This window comes from Gigantopelta aegis, chromosome 4 (genome assembly GCF_016097555.1).
Source record: "Gigantopelta aegis isolate Gae_Host chromosome 4, Gae_host_genome, whole genome shotgun sequence".
Taxonomy (NCBI): domain Eukaryota; kingdom Metazoa; phylum Mollusca; class Gastropoda; order Neomphalida; family Peltospiridae; genus Gigantopelta; species Gigantopelta aegis.
This window is the reverse complement of record NC_054702.1, coordinates 19,943,752-19,963,405: the sequence shown is the minus strand read 5'-3', so window position 1 is coordinate 19,963,405 and position 19,654 is coordinate 19,943,752. Positions and strand designations below refer to the sequence as shown.

The window sequence follows — 19,654 nt, the reverse complement described above, 5'->3', positions numbered from 1 at the left end:
GGGAAAAACCTGGCTGAAATTTCTTCTTATCACCCTGTTGTAAAGAGCTACCCGGTACTGCCTGAGCTTTGTGTATTAACACGTAATCATCTGCCACTATGCCTGCCTCCTCTATCTTTTTGACATCACGATCCTCTAAATGAATACGTAAGCTAACTGGTAATCCATTTTTAATGTCCTGTAAGATCAACAACTCCCGTAACTCGGTATAAGACTCTACCTGATGAGACACCACCCATTTATCAAACATCCCTGCCTTCTTAGCCACAAACTCACTATAAGACTGACCCTGCGTTTTTCTCAACTCGCTATACCGTAAACGATAATCCTCAGGTCGTAATTCATAAGCCCTCAACACTGCAGCCTTAACTAAGTCGTACTGACTTGCTCGCTCATCACTCATTGAATTATAAGCTATACTAGCCTTCCCCTTAAACTTAGACACGGCTAACAATGTCCACTTAGACTCCGGCCAATTTAGCTGCTTAGCGGCCCGTTCAAAAAGTTGGAAGAACATATCTATCTCCTGATCGTCAAATACAGGCACTGATCTATAAGCCTCCGACATGTTAAAACCATTTCCTGCCTCACGTCTAACTTCTTCAGTATTCAACTTTAACTCATATTCCACTTTTAATTTTTCTAACTGGAATTCTCTATCCCTCTCTCTATCTTCTCTATCTCTATGTCTATCTTCTCTATCCCTCTCTTCTCTTTCTCTCTCTCTCTCTCTATCCCTATCTCTATCTTCTCTATCTCTATCTTCTTTCTCTCTATCTCTATCTTCTTTCTCTCTATCCCTCTCTCTATCTAGTGCACGTTCTTCTCTTTCGTACTCAAGTTTTTTAAAAGCTAATTGTTGTTCCACACTTAACTCATTTATCTCTATCTCTGGAACAATCTCACTGTCTTCCATAGCAGGCCTATCACCAAAAACTTCCTGGATAATAATTGTCTTTATATCACCTAAGGTTTTAGCTGATGTTAAATCAATTTCTCGCTCACCCGCGATTTCAACTAACTCGGCCTTACGTGCTCGCTTAATCTCCACTACACTGAGCGTAGGCCTATCCAGCAAATTCTTATCCATGTTTAGATATGACGCACTTAATATTAATTATTTTCTAGTGAACAACGTGCTACTTCTGGTAAATTTGTAAAAATAATTTATAAAGCCCCCATTTACAAACAATACTTTTTTAAATATGCATGTCCCGTTTCAGATCCGGGACGAGCGCCCCAATTTTCTACTCCTGTCACGGGGATTCTATAATTCCCGTAACCGAATAAAACACGATTATCAAAATCTCTCTCCTAACTGTATATCTATTAGATCTCTCTGTAACAGGCTGTTAAACCTAGTATGGCTCGTCTCTAGGTATGATCAGAGATACGATCTTATATAAAGTATATATAATATAGCACGTTAGTTCTCTAGAAAACACAACAAAAACACAATACACTTTGGAATCTGTATTAATCTACGCTGACAAATGTACAGCCGTAGTAGTAAATTAATAACAACAATAATAACAACCCAGAACTGATCACTTAATTAGTTAATCTCTGGGTGTCTAGTTACACAATATGCGAATCACTTCACCGTTACACCACACCCGCACGTGTGATAATTGAGAAACACTTACAGAAGTTAATTAATAAAGGAATTACAACACCATTCCTAACTGGTTAATTTATAATTAACCCTTACTACTCGTTCAGTAACGTGTGATAATTTAGGAACGCTTCTTGGGGAACTTAATTAATAAAGGAATTACAGCTCTATTCCTAACGGGTTAATTTTTAATTAACCCTAACTACTCTTCAGTAATCTTGTAACACAGAATTAATACTTATCACAATAAAGACAATAACCTACAGTGTACCTAGGGTCTTCTAGGATGACTGGCTAAGCTTTATATTACCAAATACTCATATAATGTTAGAACAATAAGTCTACGATTTACTTCGTCAGATGACCGAAGACACTGTCTAAAGAATATTGGTATAATACAGTATTAAAATATTTAAGTCACATCAATCACATCAAGGTTATACACAGAGCAGAAATGATATTTACCAAAGTCCAAACGGACTAACGTTCCTCCAGAGCCTTCCTAATCGTTCTCCTAGATCTCTCTAAATTCTAGCTATTTATTCCAAAATCAGAATTGGCCTGAGGGAACAAAGCGGCACCTCACGTATCATCTCATAGTCTACCTCGGTATATTTCTCTCTGATCGTCAGACTACTGACGCCATCGTCGCCAAAATCATGGTCGTCGAAACCGCACTCGCAGAGGTATTACGTAACTACTCGCCACATGGCCTCCACAGCGGGACTAAGTGCATATTGGAACGCAAGAAGTATTACGTAACAAGTTGTCCACCTGGGCTACGGGCAATAAACTGCACACGGCACCCTAACACAATTAAAATCGCCACAGGCGAAACAAATTAAGAGCATGTACCGTGACAGTGTGTATTGTAAAGACCTTATTAGACCATCATGGTAGGCCATCGGTCTACAGGCTGGTAGGTACTGGGTTCGGATCCCAGTCGAAGCATGGGATTTTTAATCCAGATACTGACTCCAAACCAAAGTGAGTGCGCCGCAAGGCTCAATGGGTAGGTGTAAACCACTTGCACCGACCAGTGATCCATAACTGGTTCAACAAAGGCCATGGTTTGTGCTATCCTGCCTGTGGGAAGTGCAAATAAAAGATCCCTTGCTGCTAATCGGAAAGAGTAGCCCATGTAGTAGCGACAGCGGGTTTCCTCTCAAAATCTGTGTGGTCCTTAAAGGTAGGGTCAACTTCAACAAGAGCCTTATGTGTTGGAAAGATGCATACCCGGACCACCAACACATACTGACACTTTAGCGAATGAAAAACGCGTAATTTTAGAGTTAATAAAAAACCATGATTATTCCTGCTAACTGGGGGCAGCCATTTTGTTTCGTTTTTGTGACGTCCAGCGGGATAGCTTGGGGCGAAGTGACATCAGCTCCTGACCATCTACTGTATGTACAGTGTAAACAAAAGCAGTAATTTTCGACAAGGCGCTTCTCTTTGATCAACCTGACTTGTAAAACAGCATAAATGACGTAATAATATAATAAACTATTTAACTAAATATATTTCAAGTTGCATTAACGGAACAAAATGGGGTTATAGTATTTTTCTCTGTTTAATAATCCAAAGGAAAAATGTACACTATTACGCCTATTGATATGCTACGTTGGAGTAAAAACGACAACCCACGATACACAAGTCGGTAAGTGATAATTTTCTTTTCTTTGGGACTACGTAATTGGTCAGTTCTGTGGTTGTAGATGGAAAAGTCTACTTAATCAATAGTTTTACAGAACTATTTACAGTAATAAACCATGTCCATTACAATTTTAGGGGCGACAGGTAATATTCCACAATACCGGTATGTATTTTGTGTCTAGACAGCGTCAATTAATTGGCTTGTCTAGTTACCAATCAAATACACACCTGCCAATCAGAAATCACAGTTAGAAGCATAGACCAATTAACTAAGAAAACACTCTGTGTATCATTTCAGTACGTAGGTTAATGCATGGGAAAAACATTGTTAATTGTTTCGACTTGTTGTGTAGCCACTTTGACAATGGTATTTTATTTTGTATTGAAAAATAATATATATAGTGCTGGATATACTTACTGTTGGCTTACTGGGATGTGTATTATTACAGAACATTGCAATGTATGACTATTTATCATCCCGCAAAAACCAGGTAGATTGTGTTTTTCTAGTTCTAAGGCTCATTCCTGACGTGATGTGTTAAGTATTACGTAACCACCAGCTCGCCAGAGGGTGTACTCACTGAGATGGTACAAAATGGCTGCGCCCGTTTTATATAATAGTCGTCACATTTAACCGTTTTATTAATTAACTATACGATTATACGTGTTGATATTAAGCAATAATGTGCATTATATATTGTTAAATATGCATACCAGGCCAAATGCTTTAATTGTCCTCTCCTTTAACCATATGTCTGACGCCATATAACCGTAAATAAAATGTGTTGAGTGTGTCGATAAATAAAACTTTTTTTTTAATTCTTTTTTTATTAGACCAGTCAGCAATGTGTGTGTATTGTGAAGACCTTATTAGACCAGTCAGCGATGTGTGCGTATTGTAAAGACCTTATTAGACCAGTCTGCGATGTGTGTATGTGTGTGTGTGTGTGTGTGTATTGTAAAGACCTTATTAGACCAGTCAGCGATGTGTCCCTCGAGCGACGTCCTCAGACAGACAATGGGCACGTGCACGTCGAGGTTCTCCACGGCAAACATTGCGTTTAGCTCCTCGATCTCGATCTTCAGTTTCTCTTTGTATGTCGGCGGCGCTTTCAGGTGAGAGCTCAAACCACCATGGTCCACTGTGACATATAAACACACATTAAAGATAAAACACATAGACTGATGAGTAGTGAGGAAAGTAGTGAGGAAAGTACTTAGCCCAAACTAAGGTGGAAGAAACCTTGATATTACATGTGTTTCTGGGGACAATAAAATAGTCTACAAAAATAATAACTTAAGTGGGAGAGAGACAAAAAGAGTATTTGATAAAAATGGGCTTGCTCCCTCTCCTTGTCTCCCTTTTTTCACTCAGTACAATCTTACGATGACCATCATGATGGCGTCAGTGGTCATACAGGTTCTGAAAACTAATTTATTTTCTTGAATCTACCCAATTACAGTTCAAGTAAATATCATCAGCATGCACCATGTTTTCAAACACATGACAGCACATACATGTATTGTTTGTAGTTACTCACTCCAGCTTGGTGCTGGTACTGGGGTATGAACCAAAAAACCAAAATCATAATGATGCCTCTGATGTTCATGTGCGCTAGGGTCTCCACGAGTACTTGAGTACTCGGGCATGGGCCGAGTCTAGCAAGACTTGAATCCATTCACAGGACTTGAGTACCCATACACGGTGGAATACAATGATCAACTATAATACAATGGACAATGTAGGACAATAATTTCAACAGTAGATAATCAACGATACAAGTTACACAATAATTATATTCACTAATACAATGGCATGATCTGGCATTCATGTTCAGTGCTGGAATTAAGATGCATAATGCTATTTTACTTCATTCCTTAATCTCATCATTATCTAGTTTAAGTGTCGAGTACTTGGGTCTGGGTCGAGTTTGACCCTCAAGTACTCAAGTCCAATATGTTGGACTCGTGGAGGCCCTAATGAGTCCTGCCAGTATATTCTAAATTACCATGCCACTGATAGTAACACCTCGGAGTTTCCATAGTGGGTCTTCAGGTAAGACTGCACATTTCAAATCACTATACTGATGTCAACATCTTGGAGTTTCCATAGTGGGCTTACAGACAGCACATCATATTTCATTGTATTTGATACACAACTTTTTAAAACTACAAAATACTTATTGCGAATAATGTAGGTTAAAAAATATATATTTGACTTACCTCTGTCCATCAGGTATTTGCTGTTTGTTACTGTTGAAACATGCCACAGGTTTTTGCTTTCACTGGATGCTGGATCATTTTTAGTAGAATCAGACTGAAAACAGAGTTAAAACTATATACTGTAGAATACTTTATTTTCACCTGGAATTTATTTTCGCATTTTTCGCGTGTGAATGAAATTTGTGAAAATATATTCCACGCGAAAATAAAGGCCGACAAAAAAAATAAAAATATGTAGTCTCATTCAACTATACCACATTAGTTTCCGATGTACGAGGCTAGTAGTAACAAAGTGGTGCTCCCTCCTGTCATGGAACAAACCACAAAACACAAAAGCTGTTTAAAACTTTAAATCAAGAACACGATTGTAAGTATACTACTCAAAAGAATTTAAGGGTCAGACGATATTTTCGACATTATTTTCTGAATGTCAATTATATTAGCTAGACCATAATGTCACGCATGGTATTGTTCCATTTTGACGAAAGTGGGTCTAAGCAACCCATAAATGAATTAAAATCCACTGTCATTGACACTGTCGACTAGTTCTAATGGCGAAAACATGCTTACATTTGCACGTAAATTAGGGCGAAAGCGAAAGGTCTGCTAAGTGCCCATAACTTGCTTTTTCACAAAGCGCTTCATTTGCACGCTTTGCATGTGTATTCCATGTTCCCAATGCTGAATTTCCGTATAATTGGAGCTTGCGTTCGTGTACAGTGCACACTCCAAATTCGACAATGGTACGACGTCAACTGACTATCGAAGATCGAGGAAGGGCTATTGCTTGGATTCAGGATGGCAATATGCAAAGAAATGTTGCTCTGAGACTTGGCGTCAGTCAGAGTGTCGTTGGCCGACTGTGGCAACGGTACCAAGCAACGAATTCTGTTCGAAATCGTCCACGTTCGGGAAGACCCCGAAGCACTACAAATAGAGAGGACTGCTACATCACCAATATGGCTCTACATCAACGCACAACCACTGCACGCCGATTATGTGACAATCTGTGGACTGCGACTGGAACTTGAGTGTCTGATCAAACCATACGCAATCGTCTGAGAGCCAATAATCTATGCTGCCGTCGCCAGGCTGTTCGACCACCACTCCTACCACGTCACAGAACGACCAGACGTCACTGGTGCACACTTCATCTGCGGTGGCAACGTGTTCAGTGGGGTCGAGTGATGTTCACTGATGAGTCCAGGTTTAGTCTCCAGTTCAACGACGGTCGGGTTCGTGTCTACAGACGTCCTGGGGAGCGCTTCGCTGACGTTAACGTTAGACAACGTCACCGGTTCGGTGGTGGCAGCATCATGGTGTGGGGCGGCATCTCTATCCACCACAGGACCCCCCTCTATGTGGTGGATGGCAATCTGAATGGAATCCGCTATCTGAATGAGATTATCCGGCCGTTGGTTCTCCCAGGCCTTCAGCAGATTGGCCGCGGGGCAGTTCTGCAGGATGACAATGCCAGACCCCACCGCGCCAGGGTGGTAACGGACTTTGTCAGACAACAAGGTATCGCCAGAATGGATTGGCCAGCATATTCGCCTGACTTGGCCCCAACAGAGCACGCCTGGGACGAATTAGGCAGGAGAGTTCGGGATAACCATGCCCCTCCGGCCAACCTTCATGATCTGGGTCACCTTCTTATGGCAGAGTGGCAGGCCATTCCCCAAGAGTTCTTCAGACGTCTAATCATCAGCATGAGGCATGAGGCAAAAATTATTGACATCTGTACTTCGTTTTTTTATTGATGGGGGTTGGGTGATTCGCGAAAATAAATGTTCGTGAATTGACCCATTTTAATTAAATCGCGAAAATTTGATCCCGCGAAAATAAAGTATTCTACAGTAGTTAGTTAATAGTCACTGATTAAAACACAGAAATTTGAAGATACCAGCAACTAGATGGACCAGTTGTATTGGCTTACCTTTCAACTGAGGTGAAGGCCAATGTATCTAGATGGAAGACCTGTGCCCCCGTCCCTTTAATTCAGATGCTTATGAATCCGTATGTATAAAACTGATCCTTTTTCACACTAGCAGACTGCACATATAAACTACACTACTAATTCAAGCACAAATTTAAACTGAAATAGCCACACTTCATATACTTCAAAATCTTAGGTAACTGAAAATCATGTAGTGTCATTTTACCTATAGTCCTTCCCCCAGGGAATGCCATTTTCTTACTATGATATTTACTACAAGTTATTTATTTTTGACCCGACTGTTTTCTAAACTGCATACAAAAATAATAGGCTGGGTTTTTTTAAATTTTAAAAACACTTTTACTTTTCTTCATGTTCATGGTGGCTAGGAAGGACTACAGGTTAAGTTAAGTGAATCATATCAGTGGCAGATCCAGAAAATCCATTTAGGGGGACCCCAATGACATGAGGCGGAATGCCAAGGGAACTTTGGTGTAGGTTTGGAGGGGGATGAAAATTAATATCTGCCTCTGCATATTTGTGTAACAGGTGATTAACCTAATCGTAACACATGTACTACTGTTCTGTACCACACGGACATCTCAAATGTATTTTAAAAAAATTAATTTTGCAAATGATATAGTATTTTTCAAGTTGTCCACAAATTTGTCAAAACAATGCTTTGAAATAGTTTACAACTGTTGATTTTAATGTTTTAAACTACATGTAGTTTACAACTTAAATTTAAAATCCAAGGAATCATCATGTAATCTTCTAACTGTTCACTTGAATTGAAATCTATGTAACCGACACATGAACAGAACAACAGTTCATGTAAAATATTGTGCTCCTAATTCTGTCATATTATTATCACATACACAAGAAACAAAAGAGCAGCCATCTTACTTGGGGCTCTTGAATCTGTATCATGAGGTAGACGTCCCACAAGAGCTGGACTATGGCTGCTGACAAGTAGATGTTCATTTTAGTCAGTTTGACCGATACGTCCATGATCTCACTTTCCTGATGGAACGACTCGGTTAGTTCAACCGAACATGGGGACAAAACCTGTTAAAAAAAGGTTGAAGACATTTAGTTATAATTTTAAAATCACAACTTAGCTTAGCTTAGTAACTGGTTTAATGTGTCCATATACCACTAGGGTTTCGAACACGCCTATCCCAAGTCCGGCCTCCGATAGGATCGGGGGTCTGACTCGGGACAGATCACAACTTAAATAACAGACTATCATAATTTTATACGTGACAGTTTAGTTTATGTCATATTCATTCACTTAAGAGTGTTTTAATATCTCAAGTGTAAAGTTAAAGTAGGTTTTGTTTTTAACATCACCACTACCGGCCTCAGTGGCCCAGTGGTTAAGCCATCGGACTACAGGCTTGTAGGTACAGGGTTCGCAGCCCGGTACCGGCTCCAACCCAGAGTGAGTTCTTAAGGGCTCATTGGGTAGGTGTAAGGCCACTACACCCTCTTCTCTCTCACTAACCACTAACCAACTAACAACTAACCCACTGTCCTGGACAGACAGCCCAGATAGCTGAGGTGTGGACCGAGGACAGCGTGCTTGAACTTAATTGGATATAAGCACGAAAATAAGTTGAAATGAAATGAAAACATCACCGCTAGAGCACAATGATTAACTAATCATAGGCTACTGGATGTCAAATATTTGATAACTAACTAACCACTAACCCACTGTCCTGAGAAAACAGTCCAGATAGCTGAGGTGTGCCCAGGACAGCATGCTTGAACCTTAACTGGATAGTAGCATGAAAATAAGTTGAAAGTTTTGTTTAATGACACCACTAGAGCACACTGATTTATTAATCATTGGCTATTGGATATCAATCATTTGGTAATTTTGACATATAGTCTTAGAGAGGAAACCTGCTAAATTTTTCCATTAGTAGCAAGGAATCTTTTATATGCACATACAGGTCAGCACATACCACAGTCTTTGATATACCAGTTGTTGTGCACTGGCTGGACACATTAATGAATGAATGATAAAAAAGAATGTCATGGAACACGTGCAACAAACCTGACTCCTTGAGTTGCTGCAGCCCGAGTTGATGGAAGAAACGAGCTGCAGGTTGGACACCTTCGACCACAGGAACTGTCTCTCTCTGTCCGTGCGGTACTCAAACGCAATGTCAGCCTGCAAACAACAGAAACATATATAGTGAATTATAAGATGAGTTTCAATGGATGGGTGGGTGGATGGATGGATGGATGGATGGATTGTGGGTGGGTTGGTGGGAGGATGGGGGGATGGATGGGTGGATGGATGGATGAATGGATGGATTGTGGGTGGGTTGGTGGGAGGATGGATGGATGGATGGATTGTATTGCTTGCGAGAATGGATGGATGGATGGATTGTGGGTTTGAATGGATGGATGGATTGTGGGATTGAATGGATGGATGGATTGTGGGATTGAATGGATGGATGGGTGAGATGGTGGATGGATGGGTGGATGGATGGATGGATGGATGGATGGATGGATGGATGGATGTATGGATGGATAGATGGATGGATGGATGGATGTATGGATGGATAGATGGATGGATGGATGGTGGGTGAATGGATGGATGGATGGATGGATTGTGGGACTGAATGGATGGATGGGTGGGATGGTGGGTGGATGGATGGATGGATGGATGGGTGAATGGGTGGATAGGTGGATGGATGGATGGATGCATGCATAGATGGATGGATGGATGGATGGATGGATGGATGGATGGATGGATGGATGATAGGTGGATGACTGGATAGACAGGTGGATGGGCAAGTAGACTGATAAATGGATGGGCGAGGGTAAATGGATGGATGGATGAATGAACAAATAGATTTTGGGTAGAGGAATAACAAATCAATTCTTACATAAAGCACCACAACTCGACTGTCTAACTTGGTCTGGTCGGCAAACAAGACGATCTCAGGCTGTTTGCAGGTTCCGTAGATGTTGAGAGATGTTGTTGACAGCGTTGTGTGGTCAGGCAGGCCAGTCGATGATGTTGACGAGGCTTCCATGGAGTATAGGTTGAGATCGCCTGACTCCCCGAACACTTCCTGGAAGAACCTCCACAGAACCATCATGTACGGAACGTGGATGTTGAGACGAATCTTCTCAAGCATCAAGTCGGCTAAAACGAATAAAGAAAAAAAGAATTTTGTTTTAATGACGCACTCAACACATTTTATTTAGTTATATGGTATCGGACATATGGTTAAGGACCACACAGATATTAAGAGAGGAAACCCGCTGTCACCACTTCATGGGCTACTCTTTCCGATTAGCAGCAAGGGATCTTTTATATGCCCACAAACAGGGCAGTACATACCACGGCCTTTGATATGCCAGTCGTGGTGTACTGGCTGGAAGGAGAAATAGCCCAATGGGACCACCGACAGGGATTGATCCCAGACCGACCGCGCATCAAGCGAATGCTTTTACCACTGGGCTACGTCCCGCCCCTAGCTAAAATGAATAATAACAGGCAGCTGAACAGGGGCAGATCCGGGGGGGGGGGGTGTGTGTGTGAAAGAAGGGCATCGATGTCAGGGCAAAGTCCAGTTGCTAGCGAGAAAGAGATGAGCACTGCTAGGTGTAGAAAACTTTTAAAATCCGAGATGAAACATTGGAGGTTTAAATATAGGCCAGGTAATGGCAAGAGGTGTTTTCACAGGCTTTTATTTTGATGTCAGTGAAACAAATGGGGCCACAACCCCGAGCAACATATACACACATTACACACACACACATTAGACACACACACACACACACACATTACACACACACACTACACACACACTACACACACACAATTACACACACACATTACACACACACACATTACACACACACACACTACACACACACACACTACACACACACACACACACATTACACACACACACACACACACACACACATTACACACACACACACTACACACACACCTGGCTGAAGAATCACTTACTAGAAAATATTAACTGTTTTGCTTCATCTTTAACACAACATGGAGTTGGCCTGGTGCTTATAAACCGTTTAGAGTCTAGACTCGAGACTATAATAGAGTCTGCGACAGTAATGTCATGACAACGCCATACACATTGTATGCATGTGACGTCATTAGAGATTGAGTCTGGACTCTATAAATGTTTTATAAGCACGGGACCTGGAGCAGGCACTCATCTAATGTGAGGTCCCCGCCATGGAATTGTGGGCTGGCAAAGTCAGAACCCGAGTCCATGGTGGGCGTGCCTGAACCGTAAGGATGTGGGCACGTTAATACAGTTCCCTTCCCTTCATCTAATGTGAGGTCCCCACCATGGAATTGTGGGCTGGCAAAGTCAGAACCCGAGTCCATGGTGGGCGTGCCTGAACCGTAAGGATGTGGGCACGTTAATACAGTTCCCTTCCCTTCATCTAATGTGAGGTCCCCACCATGGAATTGTGGGCTGGCAAAGTCAGAACCCGAGTCCATGGTGGGCGTGCCTGAACCGTAAGGATGTGGGCACGTTAACACAGTTCCCTTCCCTTCTCTAATGTGAGATGGTTTAAAAGTTTACCACACCACTTGTATATCAAAGGCTACAGAGTGAGCTGTCCTGCTGTCCTGCTGTCCTGCTGTCATTCAGTAATGTGTGGAATATGTATCAGCAGAACGCCTCACATTAACAAGATTAAGCACAAACACAACTACCTTTAACTGATAACTGATGTTGTTTCTAATGTGCCTAAGGATGAAAACAAAATAATCCTTTCCTGTTATGCATCTCAATGAACACCAATTTTGCTCACCTTTCTGGTTGCCGTCGCTACTGATCTTGTATATGAGGGACATCAGTGGAAGATCATCCTTCATGCTTTTCTTACTGGCACAGTACAAAATTCTGTAACACAATTTTAAAAACAATTAATTACCATTAAACAAAATAAGCAGTTTAGGATCCTTTTCTTTTATTATTGCCTACTGCACTGATTTAGCTAACTTTTATATTCAGAAGCCCATAGGTTTTCGTATGCACAACAAATGTATTGAAAATCTTTAAATTAAAAATACAACCTGTGAATGTATGTATTCATAGTATGAAATTTTATCTAAATTTACATCTAATTCATACATTTGGACCTGAACCACCTGTGAATGTATGTATACATTATTACATCTCATTCATAAATTTGGTTTGCCTGTCAAAAGCTACAAGCACTGCATGTTTTTCTAAAATGACTAGCCTGTAATGTGGTTGTCTATCAGAAATATGGTATTTCAGTATTTTACCTTTTAACTGCAAGATCACTGTCTGGCCGGCTGTCGTCAATAGTGATGGACTGGAGAGCGAAGTTCGACTTGATGTCCCCGTCACTGTGACTGATCATGTTCAGACTGAGTCTCTCTATTTCCATGTGACAAAGACTGCCTTTCAGTGAACCCTGGGTGCAGAAATCAGAAAAATTTTAATAATTTTTTTTAATCCAAGGGTCAATTGCCAGGTTTCGAACCTACTGCCCCAATTCACATGGCATTTGACAATCCAGCATTTTATCCACTCAGTTTTTATTTCTTTTTTTCACCATTTATTCCTTGCTTCTCTGGCTTAAATTCTATTCTGAGATATGCTTAACATAACACTATTGTTACCATTCTTACTGATGAAATTCATATTTAAAAATGTAAGGGAAAGGCATTAATAGAGGCAATTGCCTGTTCACCAAACCCATTCCAAAAACTGGAAATAAATACTCTTTATAAGATAATAAAAAGTTTTAGTCTCACTTCTTCAGGAGAACTCTGCTCATACAGTGTCGCCGACAACCCGTCGAGGCGGAAGAGAACGCTGATTGATGATTTCTCCCCCATGTCCTCCAAACTGTGTTTCGTATCACTGATGGGTGTCGCCGCGTCCAGACTTATCTGGGGAATTATCTGCTGCATCGTCGGAGACTCGTATATCCCTAGTGTAATACAGAAAATATTTTATATAAGTAACTAGTATATCACTGATATGATACCAAAATATTTTAATATAGGACTCATATATCCCTGGTATAATACAAAAAATATATTATATAAGTAACTAGTATATGACTGATAAGATACCAAGACAGTTTATATGTCTCATATATCCCTGATGTAATACAAAAAATATTTTATGTAAGTAACTAGTATATGACTGATAAGATACCAAAACAGTTCATATGACTCCTATATCACTGATATATAATAATTTTTGTTTAACGAGATGAGTATATTCCTGATATAATTTTTAAATATTTTTATAGGAAACTAGTATATACTTGATATAAAGTCAAAGTATGCTTTGTTTAACAGCACCACTAGAGCATCAGCATCAACAGACTTCAGAGCCACCGCGCATCAAACAAGCGTTTTATCACTGGGCTACGACATGGTTTTGTATGCATAAATGTGTTCTATCACTGAGCTACACTAGACTAAACTACACTATACTAATTTCATGGTCTTTTAGACTTGTTTTTTCATGATTGAGTGCAAATTATGTAATTGTTTTTAATTCTCTGAAGATCATGTCAATTGATACATGTGTATATTATAAATTGTATGTACCAAAGTATGTGTAGAGAGGCATTAATATAGGCCAATGGCCTGTTTACCAATCCTTTTCTTTTGTGAAATAAATATTGTTTACACCAGCTACACTAGACCTCTTCATAGCTTGAAGCCACTAACCTGAAGTATGTTGTGGAGCACCTTCTGTTAGGTTTTCTTTGAAAATAGCCAACAGCAGCTGGAGATCTTTGGACACAATGTTCAGCTAAAACAGTACAAAAATGTATACATGTATTACCAAATTAGTGCAAAAACTAATATATTCCTTCCTTCATTTATATGGTCATGACATGTTACGCAAAAAAGAAATAGGTTACCCAAATTTGTTTTCATAGCCCATAGATAGTTTATGAAAGTTTTGAATTATCAAGAAAGGAAGGGTTATATGGCGTCGGACATATGGTTAAGGACCACACAGATATTGAAAGAGGAAACCCGCTGTCGCCACTTCATGGGCTACTCTTTTCAACAAGCAGCAAGGGTTCTTTTATATGTACCATCCCACAGACAGGGTAGTACATAGCACGGCCTTTGTTACACCAGTTGTGGAGCACTAGCTGGAACGAGAAATAGCCCAATGGACCCACCGACGGGAATTGATCCCAGACTGACTGCGCATCAAGCGGGCGCTGTACCACTGGGCTATGTCCCTCCCTGAATTGTCAGAGGCCAATGAAATCCCAGCATATTTTAAATAATGGCCACTTGGTGTCGGCATGAACATATAATAGTATTTTTGTGCCTCCATTTTCACAGCAACTAATTCTGAGATGGACAATAAATATGTAAAAATCCTGTGAATTGAGTAATATTTTGAAAGGGGACACTGACTGCACCCAAAACTGTAAACTGAGTAATTTAAGACAGACAGAAATCTTATATTTCATGATATACTAAATTTTTGTTTTTTAATGGTTATATGGTATAGAAATGTGGCCAAAAACCACACAGTTAACTAGAGTAGAAACTCACTTCTTAGGTTACATCATGGGCTACTCTTTTTGAGCAGCAGCAAAGGATCCTTTATAATCACCAACCCAGAGACAGGACAGTACATACCATGACTTTTAAATAAATAAAGTTTGTTTTGTTACAGGACAACATTATAGCACATTAATTTATTAGTAATCAGCTATTGGATGTCAAACTTTCGGTAATTTGACGTATCGTCTTTAAGAGGAAACCTGCTACATTTTTCAATTAGTGTAAAGGATATTTTATATGAACCATCCCACAGACAGGATAGCACATACCATGGCCTTTGTTGTGGTGCACTGACTGGAACAGGAAATAGCCCAATGGGCCCTCCAACAGGGATCGATCCCAGACCAACCATGGCTTTTGTTATATCAGTTGTGGAGCACTGGCATGAACAAGGAAATAGCTCAATGGGCCCACCGATGGGGATCGATCCTAGACCGACTGTACACCAGGCAAGCACTTTACCACTGGGCTACCTATCACCTCTAAACTGCATAATCATTCTAGGGAGGGGGAGGGCATTGTTTATGCCCAGTAACCCAGTAAAGTGAGTAGATACCTTTATCTTGTTGAGGTGACCTGAGATGTCCAGTTTTACGTCAGACACAACGGGTTTCAGAGCCACCTGAACATCGGCTTTGAAGCTGATCGGTTCTATGATGTTGTGGAGAACGGTGACCACATCATCAGCAAGACACAAATTCACTCTGAAAAACAACAACCACACCAAGTCAGCATTTTACAAATTAATTTGTTTAATGGAAAGAAATGTTTAACAACTATTCCAGCACACTGTTTTAATAAGTAGCACTTTATTTTAGTAAGTAGTACACTGTTTTAATAAGTAACTATTATGTGACTAATATTCAATATATTGTTATATTTGGTCAAGAAGACACACTCACTGTTATACAGATTAGTCTCATTTAATATAACATTTATCAACAACTACTTGTAAAGGTGTGGGTGTGAGGGGTGGGGGTGGGTGGGGGGGGGGGGGGGGGGGGGGGGGGGGGGGGGGAGAGAAGAGAGTGGATCCTGTAACTTGTGTCATAATGTCTAATTTTTTTGCAATTACTTCCCTTTGTCCAGTACAATGAAAACAGTCTCTGCCATTGCAATACATTCCATTTCTTCAAACAATCTTCAAAATGATGAATATTTTGTAAAAAAATTACTCTTCAATACATTTTAAAACTGGAGAAAACAATCTTACAATAAAATTTTGATTGTTGCAAGAAAGAAAATGTTATTAAAAATAACTGAAAGAAACAAAATTGAATTCTTGAAACAAAATTTTCATCTAGCAAAATAAAAATAAATATTAATTCAAAGGAGAGAGGGGGTAATGTACAATATGACAATATTACAACAGGACACATGACACTTCCCTGGATCAGTTTTCCACCAATTACTGTGAAGACAAGGTCTTTTTTATTCTTTTTTTCATACAAATGTATTATCCCCAGGACAGTCAAACAATGTCACGGCAAGGTTAATTTTTAACAAGAAAAAAGAAGACAGAGTAGCAACAATCTCCCCACACCCTCACCCCCATACATACATAGTCCGTCCCACAGGTAACACATTTTTTCATGCTATGGAATTTACTACAAGTTATTTATTTCTAAGCCGATTATTTTCTAAATAGCACACAAAAATAATATGTTTGTAATTTACAAAACACTTTTACTTTTCTTTTTATGTCAAACCAAACTGAAATTATCTACCAATTTTTTATTTTTTTTATAGGAGTATGGGACAGACTATAGGGTACCATTTTCTGATGTGGTTCGTTATTTCTACTTTGCTTTAATAATTTAGATAGAATGTAACTGTCACAATGACCGTCATCTGTACTAACCTGTTCATCTGTACTAACCTGTTCATCTGTACTAACCTGTTCATCTGCACGTGGTTGAGATTCATATAGATGTGGTTCCACTCCTGCTTCATGTCGGGGGGCAACTCGGAGAAGTGGAAGTAGTTCTTGATAGACAGATCTCCCAGGTTCAGGAGAAACATCTCCGTTGACTTGGAGTGCTGGGGTATCAACACAGTCGGTGCTCGGAGATCAACATTCAGATTGATACGAATGTTCTGAAACTTTATGTCATCATACTGAAGAAAGAAAAAAAACAAGCTTTAAAAGATAATAATATAATATGAACAGGTGTCAGAAGTTAAAGTTGTTTTGTTTAATGACACCACTAGAGCACCATTCCAGCCAATGCACCACGACTGGTATATCAAAGGCCGTGATATGTACTACCCTGTCTATGGAATGGTGCATATAAAAGATCCCTTGCTGCTAATCGAAAAGAGTAGCCCATGAAGTGGCGACAGCGGGTTTCCTCTCTCAATATCTGTGTGGTCCTTAACCATTTGTCTGATGCCATATGACTGTAAATAAAATGTGTTGAGTGCGTTGTTAAATAAAACATTTCTTTCCTTCCACTAGAGCACATTGATTTATTAATCATCAGCTATTGGATGTCAAACAAATGGTAATTCTGACATATAGTCTTAGAGAGGAAACCCGCTATATTTTTCCATTAGCAGCAAGGGATTTTTTTGTTTAACGACACCACTAGAGCACAATGATTTATTAATAATCAGCTATTCGATGTCAAACATTTGGTAATTTTGACATATAGTCTTAGACAGGAAACCCGCTATATTTTTTTGTTAGCAACAAGGGATCTTTTATATGCACCATCCCACAGACAAGATACCACATACCAGTCATGGTCCACTAGCTGAAACGAAGGTGTCAGAAGATGCTAGCTTTTAATTCACCTTTCAACTAAGGGGCAATGCATATTCTGGCCACCTCAGATTGAAATGTTCAGGACCTGCCCATCGAATCAGTGCTTATAGTTAGACTGTCACCATTATACCAATGTACATAAAATCCCACGTGTTTGGCAGTGCAAATGAAATCCTATCAGAATTTTTTTTCTTTTTTTTTTTTTCTTTTTGCAGTTCTTTGCTTGATAAAAAAACTATTTCTAGTTCATTATAAAAAAAAGAATAATCCCTTTTTTTAATGGTGATGCCTGTGTTGTATAAAAAAAAACCCGCAAAAGTTACATGCATAATTGCCCCCGAGAGCATTTATATTTTTCCATAACATCTCATAATGTGGGTTTCATCATATCTGATACCGTTTCTGAAATTACTTCCCTTTGTCCAGTTAGAACAGTAGTACAGTAGATAAACAAACCTGTCGTGTCATAGTTTCCATGGCAGCTGCTTTGGCAGCCTCTGTCATCTCACTGTTGATGAATGGTTCAAAGAATCTCTTAAAAAGAAATACATAGAAACATTTAGAATAGCAAGAAATGTAAGTTTACTGGTGAATGCACTAGACATAAGATGTCATCAAATGTTTATTCATCCATTAACCTTCCAGTTCCTAGTAAATTTCCTTTTACAGAATAAGTTCTTAGTAAAACTCATAGAATTAAAGTGAGTTTCCAGTAAGATGTTATTCTTGCATGGAGTTTCTAGTAAGGGTACTAACCTTACAGCGAGTTCCCAGTAAAACTAGCATCCTTACAAAAAGTTTCCAGTAAAATACTATCCTTATGTGTTTCCAGTAAAACTACTATTCTTGCACAAAATTCTTAGTAAAGCTATTATAATTATAATGAGTTTACAGTAGAACATGCTGTGGTAACTATCCTTATATTGAGTTCAGAGTAAAATTACTATCATTACCAACCAGTAGAACTAGTATTCTTAAAATGAGTTTCTAAAAATATATTATTACAACCAAGTAGAATTAATGTTCTTAAAACAAACTTCTGAAATTATATCATTACAACCCAGTAGAACTTGAGTTCTTACAACAAACTTCTGAAATTATATCAAATCAACCCAGTAGAACTTGAGTTCTTACAACAAACTTCTGAAATTATATCAAATCAACCCAGTAGAACTTGAGTTCTTGCAACAAACTTCTGAAATGATATCATTACAACCCTTAAAGTGTTCTTACAATGAGTTCCCAGTAGAACTTGCTGAGGTAGACCATCTGGAGTTGCCCCACACGGAGTCGAATGCTGTAGTCCAATCCCTGACTCTTCTGTTTATTGTCCATCTGACCCTCAAACGACTTGTTGAACTTCACACACTGAAATAATAGAAAATAAAGGAAAGGAATCTTTACCATGTCACGAGAACTATGACTATTTCGTGTTCAATATATAGTTATATCTACACTCGGATGAGAGAGAGAGATGGAATCAGAGAGAGAATCAGAAAGACGAGAAAGAGGTGGAGTGGAGAGAGAGAGAGAGAGAGAGAGAGAGAGAGAGAGAGAGAGAGAGAGAGAGAGAGAGAGAGAGAGAGAGAGAGAGAGAGAGAGAGAGAGAGAGAGAGAGAGAGCGAGAGAGAGAGAGTGAGAGAGAGAGAGAGAGAGAGAGAGAGTGAGAGTGAGAGAGAGAGAGAGAGAGAGAGAGAGACAGAGAGACAGAGAGACAGAGAGACACACACACAGTTTTTTTAACTACACCACTTGAGCATTGATGTATCTATCATCGGCTATTGGATGTCAAACATTTGGTAATTTCGACATATAGTCTTAGAGAGGAAACCCGCTACATTTTTTCATTAGTAGCAA

General features: G+C 39.5%; 1 protein-coding gene across 1 annotated transcript in view; it reads right to left on the bottom strand.

Moving 5' to 3' along the window:
* The window catches only part of LOC121369658 (vacuolar protein sorting-associated protein 13A-like), a 184,805-nt gene that overhangs the window by 62,199 nt on the left and 102,952 nt on the right, over positions 1-19,654 (bottom strand). The window contains exons 34-46 of the mRNA XM_041494703.1: positions 19,031-19,165; positions 18,254-18,331; positions 16,928-17,148; positions 15,587-15,734; positions 14,167-14,251; positions 13,234-13,412; positions 12,739-12,890; positions 12,258-12,349; positions 10,334-10,596; positions 9,493-9,609; positions 8,337-8,498; positions 5,495-5,588; positions 4,238-4,413 (exon numbers count right to left, since the gene is read on the bottom strand). Of these exons, the coding sequence (XP_041350637.1) occupies positions 4,238-4,413; positions 5,495-5,588; positions 8,337-8,498; positions 9,493-9,609; positions 10,334-10,596; positions 12,258-12,349; positions 12,739-12,890; positions 13,234-13,412; positions 14,167-14,251; positions 15,587-15,734; positions 16,928-17,148; positions 18,254-18,331; positions 19,031-19,165 (1,902 nt within the window). The remainder of the gene's footprint in view (positions 1-4,237; positions 4,414-5,494; positions 5,589-8,336; positions 8,499-9,492; positions 9,610-10,333; positions 10,597-12,257; positions 12,350-12,738; positions 12,891-13,233; positions 13,413-14,166; positions 14,252-15,586; positions 15,735-16,927; positions 17,149-18,253; positions 18,332-19,030; positions 19,166-19,654) is intronic.